Source organism: Kryptolebias marmoratus, linkage group LG21 (assembly GCF_001649575.2).
Source record: "Kryptolebias marmoratus isolate JLee-2015 linkage group LG21, ASM164957v2, whole genome shotgun sequence".
Taxonomy (NCBI): Eukaryota; Metazoa; Chordata; class Actinopteri; order Cyprinodontiformes; family Rivulidae; genus Kryptolebias; species Kryptolebias marmoratus.
The window spans coordinates 5,579,855-5,591,084 of record NC_051450.1 but is presented as its reverse complement, the minus strand read 5'-3'; the positions used below and the strand labels follow the sequence as shown (position 1 = coordinate 5,591,084).

The window sequence follows — 11,230 nt, the reverse complement described above, 5'->3', positions numbered from 1 at the left end:
TTGGGCTCCAGCCCGTGCGGAAAACATTGCGCTGCACATTGGTTCCGGTTCAAAAAAAGCTTGTCTGCGTGTGTATTCTTTTAGCGTGAGAAATACAAAAAGTGGCGTCTGAGCGTGTGCGCTTCACAAAATGCGTGTTTCTCACGGTCAATGTGTGAAACTTGAGAGCCCTGCTTTTATTCATAGATTAATAAAAGATTGTGACTTATGTTAAGACTTTAAAGTTCACAACGACACAAATAAAGCTGCAGAGAAAAGTAGCAGCGGTGTTAGCTTACATTATTGTTGGTTTGTGTTCATATGCTTTGGCAACGCTGTTCCGCAGTCATGTCAACAAAGCATCTTGTCCAGAAAGGAATTAATGTGTGTCTGGATGCTGGACGCTTTCAGGGAAAGTCCGAAAACAGAATATTGCTCTTGTAAATGTTTAATCACTGTGATAACAATGCGCTCACGGTGTATCCTTCAGAGAAATTAAGCCATGTAAGAGAAATAAATAATTCCAAGGGTAATATCACTAAAGAGAGCGTTCCTTTCTCAAAGTTTACAAAGTAACTGCCATGTGGGACAAATTATAAAACCGACATCCTGATGTCCAGTTCTCCTGAAGGTAGCACGGAGCTGCGTTGAAATGAAACACCATCGATACAGCTGCAGTTCTGTAACAGTTTGAATATTTTAGTACACAATATTTTTGCAAGTAGTTCAAAGTTTAAACTGATATTGTTGTGAATCTTTTGTGTAAACTTTACCTTTAAGCAAACACCCCCAAAAAAGAATATCAACGCCCCCATTTTGAAAATATTGCTGTCAGCGCCCCCCGTCATCCTCTCAACGCCCCCCAGGGGGCGGTACCGCCCCCGTTGAGAAACGCTACTGTAGTGTGTCACCTGTCAGACAGTGGAAGGGGGGTGGGGACAACAGACAGAGCCTCACTTCGTCCCCCTGCAGCCTGCAGTGAGTGTGATCATCCATCTCCATCAGTGTGGGAGGTGCTGTGGAGCCAACATAAACACGGACCAGGAGCAGTTTGTTGACTGAGTCCAAGGACTTACTGGAACCATTGGCAGAGCTGTGGTTTGGACTTCTGCTGCCAGCTAACACCCACTGTCTCTGTGGCTTTACTTCTGCAGCTGCTGCATGTCTTACTGTGACCCTGAGGAAGAACATCTACATGCTTCTTTTTATCTCTGGTCATAAACAGTCAGGAATCACAAGTCACAAAAATAAATAAATAAATAAAGAGTTAGGGTGAAGACACGGGTGGATAGTATTCGTAAATAAAAGGCCTGACATTTCTTTAAGGAATGCATATCACCCTCTGTCTTTAATGTTTTAGACTAAAATCATATTATCCTGAAAAGTTGCAGCTATTTTGGTAAAACCTGAAAAGTAACTTTATGCACAGTCTCATGCGATATCACGAGATGTCATACTTGGAGTATGTGTTGTAAATGATTCTCAGTTACCACATCAAATTCTAGCACATTATTTGTAAAACTGACTGGGTTATAGACATTTTTGTGTTTGCTAATGTTGATTAGCCGAGGCAGGCATCTTGAACTGGACGGGCCCTAAAAGTTATTCAGTTGTGGATGTACAATTAATGATTACTTTTTGAGAGTTTCATGACAATCCGTCTAGTGGTTCATGAAATATTTTGCCAACAGACAAACAGGAGTGACTAACAGGTAATGCTGAAGTTTTAAGCAAAGATGTCATGCAAAGAGTAGCTCTCAGAGTGTGTGGTTGGGAATGACTCTCAGCTACTACCACGCCAGAATGTAGTTCAACATCCATGAATCTAATTGAATTATAGCCAGGTTTTTCTTTTCCAAAGTCAGCTGTCTGTGGTGGCAATCCTAGATTGTGTTGGCTGTAAAAGTTAATCAGTTTTAGACTTACATCCAAGGGTTAATTTCTGAGAGTTTCATTAAAACTGAACTGACAAAATTATCAAGACAGCAGGAGTTAATGATTGGCTTGATAGAGGAAGTAAAGCTGCTGAAAGTCTTGTTAAGTGACAGAGATAAAAAAATAGCCGAATTGGAACGAAAAGTTGATGACCTGGAACAATATACTAGACGTGATGATTTGGTCATTACTGGACTGGATATGAAACACAGGACCTATGCAAGAGCGGCTGCTAACATAAACACTACAGAAGATTCTCCACAGGAAGAACTGCTCACCCTGGAGCAACAGGTTGTGACTTTTTTACAAAACAAACACATTGACATCAAACATGATGACATCTCCATCTGTCACACCTTGCCTAACAAATCTGATAAAATCAAACCATCTATAGTTATCAGATTCATCAGCAGGAAATCAAGAAATAATTTAATTATACAAGCAAGAAAACTGAAGGGAACAAATGTCTACATAAATGAACATTTAACTAAAAAAAATGGAACCATTGCAAGAGAGGCAAGGTTGCTGAAAAAACAAAAAAAATTAGCTGCTACTTGGACACGGAACGGAAACATCTGGATCAAAATAAAGGAAGGAACACAGGCCAGAATGGTTAAAGAACTTAAAGATTTGGAAGTATTTAAATGAGTTAAAGAGGAGACAAACCACAAATTTAAATAGCTGAAATAACTTGGTAAAAATGAATTAACAATAAAACGGAAAATGCAATATATCCAAAAATATGACAACATATGAAAACTTGGAGTCAAAGGTTTATAGTTTAGATGATGTGGTTGATCCAGAATTCTTTCCTGTAGTTAACGACTCTGAATATTATAATGAAGAGCAATTTAAGAATATCATTACAACAAACGGAGGTCTTTCTATTATCCACTTCAATAGTAGAAGTATAAACGCAAATTTATCAAAAATAACAGATTATTTAAAACAGTTAAACAGAACTTTTTCAATAATAGCACTTTCAGAGACATGGCTTAATGATTCATATATAAATAATATTCACATTGAGGGGTATGAATTATATTACAAGAACAGAAGCAATAAAAGGGGTGGTGGAGTCGCTCTACTTGTTAATAAGGAAATCAAATGTAAAATAATTAATAAAATGTCATTGATTATGGATAATATAATGGAAATAGTAACAATTGAAATAATAAATAAGAATTCTAAAAACATAATAATTAGTTGTGTATATCGATCACCAGAATCAAACATAGAGCTATTCACAGATAAAATTATGAACATCTTTGTGGGGAGTTGTAACAAAACAGTTATTTTGTGTGGTGACTTTAATATTGACCTTGGGAATAAAACAGACTCAAATAATATTGGTACATTTATAAATTCAATGCACAGTTTAAATCTTTATCCCCTGATATTAAAACCTACCAGAATCACAACTCATAGTGCAACAATAATTGACAACATTTTTACAAACATAACAAATGGAGAAGTGATTGGTGGTATTTTAACAACTGATGTAAGTGATCATTTACCCGTTTTCATGATTTATAAAAATGATCAATATAATACAAAAGCAGTGACAATCAAGAAAAAAATAATAAATACATCAAAAAAGGCTTTGGATAAATTAAAGAATGATTTGGGAAAACAAAACTGGAAGGATGTATATGTTAATGATGTAAACAAAGCATATGATATTTTCATGAATATCTTGGGTGCTTTATATGAAAAGAATTGTGTACAAAACAATTACACAAAGAGAGACGTTGACAAACCATGGATGACAAAAGGGTTGAGAAATGCTTGCAAAAAAAAGAATAACTTGTATTCATGCTTCCTGAAATTAAGAACAAAAGAATCGGAAGATAAATACAAGAAATATAAAAACAAGCTAGTATGGATTATAAGAAAGCATAAGAAAGAATATTACAGTGATTTATTAGACAAAAGTAAAAGTGATATGAAGGCAACATGGCAAATAATGAATAGTGTTTTGAAAAATAAAGCAAAATCAGGTATTTCACAATATTTTGTTAAAGATGATAATGAAATATATGATCAGCATGAAATTGTAAATGAATTTAATAATTATTTTGTGAATGTTGGCCCAAGTCTTGCAGCTAAAATACCAATAGTCAAGACTGTAAGTCATACAGTGATGGGTTGTACAGAAAGTATTTTTCTTGATGGAACTGACAAAGAAGAAATTATGAATATTGTAAAAAATTTTGCAAACAAAAGATCTAAAGACTGGGTTGACATGGACATGATGTTTGTGAAGGAAATAATGGGTTGTGTTATTGAGCCGTTTACATATATATGTAATTTATCATTTTCAACTGGAATATTTCCAGATAATATGAAGACAGCTAAAGTAATTCCTCTCTACAAGAGTGGTGAAAAATGTATGTTTACAAACTACAGACCAATATCCCTGTTACCACAGTTTTCAAAAATTTTGGAAAAACTGTTTGTGACCAGATTAGACCAGTTCATTGATAAACAAAATATTTTAAATAACAATCAATATGGTTTTAGAGCAAATAAATCTACATCAATGGCTCTAATGGACTTAATAGAACAAATAACAACTGCTGTTGATCAAAAACAGTGCTGTGTCAGTATTTATGTGGATTTAAAGAAGGCATTCGACACCATTGATCACAATATTCTCCTTGAAAAATTGAATAAATATGGCATAAGAGGCCCAGTACTACAGTGGGTATCAAGTTATTTATCAAACAGGAAACAGTTTGTCCAAATAAATGATATAAGATCTGAACTCTGTGGTATCACATGTGGGGTTCCTCAGGGTTCTGTTCTTGGACCAAAGTTATTTATTTTATATGTGAATGACTTGGTGAATGTGTCGGGGTTGCTTAAATGTGTTTTATTTGCTGATGACACTACATTTATTTGTTTGGGTGAAGACATAGAACAGATGTTGGAGATGATGCAGACGGAATTTGTAAAAATACAAACTTGGTTTAAAGTTAATAAATTATCGTTAAATATAGATAAAACTAATTATATGATATTCAGTAATAAAAAGAGAACTGTCAATGGTACGTTTAAAGTTGAAATCTGTAGAGTCAGTGAGGTGAAGTTTCTGGGTGTCATCATTGATGAAAAGTTAACATGGAGAGCTCATATAGATTATTTAAGAACAAAAATATCAAGATCTATTGCAGTACTACATAAAGTAAAGGACATATTTAATGATAAAGCACTATTTATATTATATAATGCAATAATTGTTCCACACTTGATTTATTGTATAGAAGTCTGGGGGAATGCATGTAAAACTATTACTGATCCTATTTTTATTTTGCAGAAAAGAGCTGTAAGAATTATCACAAGAAAGCATTACTATCACCCATCAAATATATTATTTCAGGAATTGGGATTGTTAAAATTTTATGAGTTGGTTGATTATTATGTTTTGCAGATTATGTATAAGGCTCATAAAAATATATTACCTATGAACATTCAATTAAATTTCGTTAAGAGAATAAGTAATTATAATCTCAAGGGACTAGAAATATTCATAAAACCTAAAATTAGAACAAACTTGAAGGATAAATGCACTTCAGTCAGAGGAGTAAGATTATGGAATGGTCTGGATTATGATTATAAAAATGCTGGTTCAATTAATTCATTTAAGAGAATGATAAAAGTTCATTTGTTAAAAAACTATGAATTTGTATAATTTGTATTGTAGGAGTTACTGTTTGAGGAGTTGAATTTTCGTTTTTGTTTTATTTGATGTTATTTGATTATTACCATTTTTGAAATTGATATTATTATTATTATTATTTTTTATTTTTTATTTTTTTTAAAAATGGGCAGATATTATAAGATTTTTTTCTTCTTCTGCTATCTTTCATTTTTTTTTTGTTTGATTTGCATTTTTTTGTATGTGAATGTTTTGTTTTTTAAAATGAAAATGAATAAACTGAATTAAAAAAAAAAAAAAAATCTATCTTGTGGTTCATGACATATTTTGCTAACAGACAAAGTTGACTTCAATAGGTTAATAGTAAAATTTTCAACAAAGATCTTGCATTATCTGTTAGCACTCGGAGTATGTTTTGGGGATGAATCTCAGCTACTAACACACAAGACTTTAGCTCAATATCTGGAAAATTCACTGAGTGAAAACCATTTTTGTGTTTGCTAAGGTTGATTAGCTGTGTGCGGTCATTTTGAATCCGGTTTGCTCCAAAGGGTAAATTGTTGTAGACATACAGCAAATGATTACTTTCTGAGAGTTTCATTAAAGTCCATCAAGTGATTCACAGAATATTTTCCTGACAAACCCACAAACAGGCTCAGGCAAAAACAATTATGGCCCACCTTTCACCTGCAAGCAACATTAAACTTACCGGATTTTCCACACTATAGGGTGCACAGGATTTTAAGACGCACCGTCAATGAATGGTCCGTTTTCAAACTTTTGTCATATTTAAAATGCACCGAACTATAAGGCGCATCATTGTGCACCTGCCAATTTTTGTAACTTTGCGCAGACTGCTTGTACCATGCTCCATTCAAAATGAACGATTTTGGTGCTCTAGCGGAGTTGGTTCGCCTGTATCAGCATTTATATGATCCCTCTATGAGAGATCACAAAGATAATCAAACGGTTCAAAACTCGAGGAAGGATACTGCACCCACATAAGCGCCCACATAAACGCCTTCACCGCTTGCTCATGTCCGCGTGCCATGCATGGAGCCCTGCGCAACTATAACTGAGCCTTAATGCTGCAAGCAGTGAGGCTTTGTAGTTTACCAAAGTCGTATTAAAACATTATGACTTCTTACATATATAAGGAGCTCCAGATTATAAGGCGCACTGTCATTTTTTGAGAAAATTGAAAGCGTTTAAGTGCACCTTATAGTCCGAAAAATAGGTAATGCTAAACATTAGCCTAAAAACAGATGGTTAAAAATCTGCAAAGATCTGGCTGAAACGGGGCGACAGGGGTTGCTGTCAGCTCAGCAGCAGGTAAAGTGCAGTTCTGATGGTTGTCTGTCTCCTCACAGGACGAAGCATTCCCCTCTTTGATGTTTTATCTGATTCAGGGGCTGTAAAACTCTAACTCAGTGTGTCTGTGTGTGCAGATCCTGCCTGCTGTCATTATGCTGCCGAGTCGTCGCCCTGCAAAGAAGCTTGTGACCAGGTATGAACAAACACACAGCTGAGCCTCTTCCTTCTCCTCCTCCTGGTGCAGCCAGAACACGAACACAGACTTTAAATCAGAGCTGTAGAAAGGATATGTGCGTGTGTGTGTTTTGGATGTCTGAAGTTCAGAATGAAGGTTTGAGATAAGAGCAGGTGACATTTACCATGTACAAGGGCTGCATATGGGGACAAAAAAATTATTTTCTTTATAATTATTAATTATTCTTGCTCGAATTGTGATCACAATTATTAAAAACTATTAATAATTGATTTTGGAAATCTTGTTTTTTTGCAATTAAAGATAAGTGAAATTTGCCTTAACACCTTTCTGTTGTACTTTCATTTAAAATTACTTTTATTCAGCAGGCTACTGTAATAAATAATAAACACAAAACAACAGCATCAGCATTAAAGTGCACTTACTGACCCCAAAATGTAGTTTTTATTTTTCTAAATTTGACATTTTTTGGTGTAAAAACTATTTTCACCTAAAAAGTATCTTATTATGTGGTGGAGTAATGCATTTTTAATAATTTCATGTGAGAATAATCAATGTTTAAAACACGAGAATACAGGTCTGCAGGTCTTTAAGCTCAATTAAGTTCTTTTGCCTGAAATCTTTTTTTTTTTTGCATGGCTGTTAAATTTATAATCAAACTCCAGCGTGAGCAGACTACAGCCCTAAAGTAGTCTACATGTACAGAAGAAGACAACATCACACACACTGTTTTAACGGAAGTAAATACAGGTGCTACACATCTCAGCTGGGTTATAAGTTCTGAAGCTGTTGTTCAATCAGAGCCGTGATAAGGGGAAAAAGAGAGCACAAGTTCCTGTGGAGCAGTGGCTGTTCTCTGTGTGCAGAGGTACCTGTGGACATGGAGTTTACTTTTCATCTTACCGCTCCCGTCTCCTCCAGCGCAGGTTTGTGACGTCTAGTCAGACCAATCAAACCGAGGTTGCTTTGGCAAACATCATATATGTATCTGACTTAGTAGCACATATGAAGGTGAGCTGGGTCTGATTTGTAAAAATCAGATTTGAGACATTGTAAAAAAAATCAGATATAGGTCACATGTCAGCAATAGTGTGCTAAATTTGAACTTAATATGTGTAAATATATATATTCTGTTTTTTTGTTTGCTAAGATTGTTTTGCCATGGTGACCATCTTGAATCAGTTTGACTCCATAAGTTAACCAATTGAAGACGCAAATCCAATGATCACTTTCTGAAGGTTTCATTAAAATCTGTCCACTGGTTCATAAGATATTTTGCTTATGGCACACACACACGTATATGTGCACCCACACACACGCAGGCAAAAACATTCTCACTCTGCCTTTACTTTGGGTTATAAAAGGTATATTTCTTTCTTTGTATTGGTTTGATTGTCTTTATCACTCCACCAAGTAGAATCTCAACTTGTAGCACTACAATAATAGATTGTTCTCAAATGTTTTTGACAATAAATTTATTATTAATAGAGTTACATTCCCCATCCCTGCTAAGAAACTGGACCCTCCCTGAAAAAAAACATCAGGTTATCAGCCAATGTATTTTCTGTGGTTGAAAGTCAATAATCTTTGAGACTTATAAACATCCCTTAGGAATTAGTTCAAATGTATTTAAATAATCTTAACACTTTGGCTTGATTTCACAAAATACTCAAAGCAGGAATTATTTTACCCCCAGAAGTTTCATTATATAAAATTAAAATTTCATAATTACATACATTCATGTCTGTACACAGTATGTTTTGTCAGGTTTCTGACTTAGTCGAAGAGAGCAGCTCAGCGTCAGACAGACACGTGAGACCAGAGTAACGGTAAGTGGTTTTATTTACAGTGAAACAGTGTGAGGAATAACTGGAGCCGGGATCTGAAAGAGAGGACGTGGGTAAGTATAGCAATGAACTTTCGGATCTTGGCAGGTAGAGAAACAGTGTGATATTTTCCGGGTGAGTATTTCTTACGGAGAGGCGAGCAGTGTTCGACGTGGAGGAGAATGATCAGGTAGGTACTTCCTGGTAGCGACGTTTTCCTGTTTGCAGGCTCCCGGATGGCTGAGAGTAGGAGTCCTTCACAGGTTGTAGCCAACGGTGAGACAGACAGGCACAGGTAAGCAATTCTGGGTACTTAGCTCGTAGTGGGCTCCGGGCACAAACCAGACTGGTTCCACAAGGTACTCAGGTAACTCTGATGGAGTAAAAAACACAGGGACACACCTTAGAAAAACAATCTCAAAGTAGTAATTGAGCTAAGAGGCTGAGACGTTTTACCACAGAGGCAAGCAATGCTCCAGCACTGCTCTGGTCCCCACCACGGCCTTAAGTACCAGAATCTCCTGATGAGCATAATCCTCTGCAGGTGTGGAGGGAGTGGAGACTCAGCCAATCAGAGAGCCAGGACGGCCCACCAGGAAGTAAAAACTCACAGATCACCACATGCCTTTTAACTCAAATTATAGTAATGTGTAACTTAGGTGCTCTTTCTTAACATTAGCAATCATCTTAATTAAGTTTCTACCCAAAAGCTTATAAAAAGTCTCCAAAACAATTGTTTACCCAAATAGTTTCTGTCTTTGAAATGTTGGAAAACCAGCTAATGTCCATTTGTTTCCCATTCAAATGAATAACAAACCAATAAAACAATAAAAAAACAGTTGTCAAATTGACTTTTACTGCATTCCACAAGAAACTTGTAAGGTTGGAGTAATTCAATAGGCCAAATGAAATTAAAAACAAAGAGGGAAAAAAAATCAAAAATGTAAAAAAGAAAAAAATGTAAAGATATATAATTAATACCCAATCTCATTATATGTTTGCTAACATTCTTAACATCTAAAAAAATACATGAAATTAATAATTTGGTGTTCTAAACTCACCTAAATGTTCTCAGACTGTAAAATGGATTCTTGCCTGTTTATGGTTTCAGTTTATTAGTTTTCCTGAAATTCCTTTGCCCAACTGGATTAGAGTATGGAACTCATCCTAACTCTGGAGGTCCGTCGGGCTGCTTGTCAGAGTTGACCGTTTGCCATTGTTTTACAACCTCAGTGCCAAGGCCATTTTCTTTCCAATATTAGCAATATTAGACACTTTATTTCATAATTTTCAGAAGGGTTAGGGTCCACCATTACAAAAAAAACATTTGTAAATTTCTAAGGAGATTTCATTTGCTTGAATTCCATCAAACTGACCACCCACATTTTAGCAAGCTAATATAGATTTAACTTTTACCTTAAGCAGTTTAATGGATTCTTAACTAGTTTGCCATGGTCAAGTGCTTCTTGGTGGCCGGTCCTAGTCAAGATTTAATCTGAGTTTTCTGCAACTGTGTCACTCTCCAATGAAACTCAATCTGGTTAAGAACCTGATCAACAGTTTTTGGAGCTCAGTCTCTCCCATCTCACCTGCTGAAGCAGGTGATGTATAGGCACTGTAGCTGAAACATGCTTCACAGTAGAACCATCATTCAAACTTAAAACGAGTCACAGAACATTGACACATCCGAACTGGCATTTTGATATCTTTAATGGTTTTTACACATTTTAAGTGTGGTGATTTTTACAGATTTTTCAATGAAATGATTAACCAACAGGTGATGTCCCCGTAAATTGTGAATTGCCAAAAATCCTTTAAAAGGCACTTTTTACTTCCCCAACTCTGTTTGGTACTTGTACAAATTATACATCACAGCGTAGACATTTTTGTCTTCTTTCACCCTGTGTATCTCTCACTGCTATAAGACTTAGTTTTCTCTCAAATCTCATCAGAATGCAGAGCGCGGACACCCAGGTTTCTATAGACTTCAATATTCTCCACAAAAGTGGAAGTTAAGGGACTTTTAAACTAAAACATTGCAGAAACATGAAAACATTACCTGTGACAATCAGTCTTGTGCTGCTCAAGAACTTTAAAGATCTAACTTAGCGTTTCTCAACGGGGGCGCTGAGAGGATGACGGGGGCGCTGGCAGCAATATTTTCAAAAAGGGGGCGTTAATATTCTTTTGGGGGGCGTTTGCTTAAAGGTAAAGTTTACACAAAAGATTCACAACAATATCAGTTTAAACTTTGAACTACTTGCAAAAATATTGTGGCCTAAAACATTCAAACCGGCACAGAACTGCAGCTGTATCGATGGT

The 11,230-nt window shown here is 35.7% G+C and overlaps 1 protein-coding gene and 1 long non-coding RNA gene across 2 annotated transcripts in view; one reads left to right on the top strand and one right to left on the bottom strand.

The window, feature by feature from the left end:
• The window catches only part of reck (reversion-inducing-cysteine-rich protein with kazal motifs), a 95,945-nt gene that overhangs the window by 29,083 nt on the left and 55,632 nt on the right, over positions 1–11,230 (top strand). The window contains exon 2 of the mRNA XM_017439457.3: positions 7,024–7,082. Within this exon, the coding sequence (XP_017294946.1) occupies positions 7,024–7,082 (59 nt within the window). The remainder of the gene's footprint in view (positions 1–7,023; positions 7,083–11,230) is intronic.
• Positions 8,757–9,996, bottom strand: LOC112449820. Its single transcript, XR_003038360.2, has 3 exons — positions 9,365–9,996; positions 9,059–9,281; positions 8,757–8,964 (listed from the first exon to the last, which is right to left on the bottom strand). It is a non-coding gene; the product is annotated as an uncharacterized LOC112449820 (long non-coding RNA).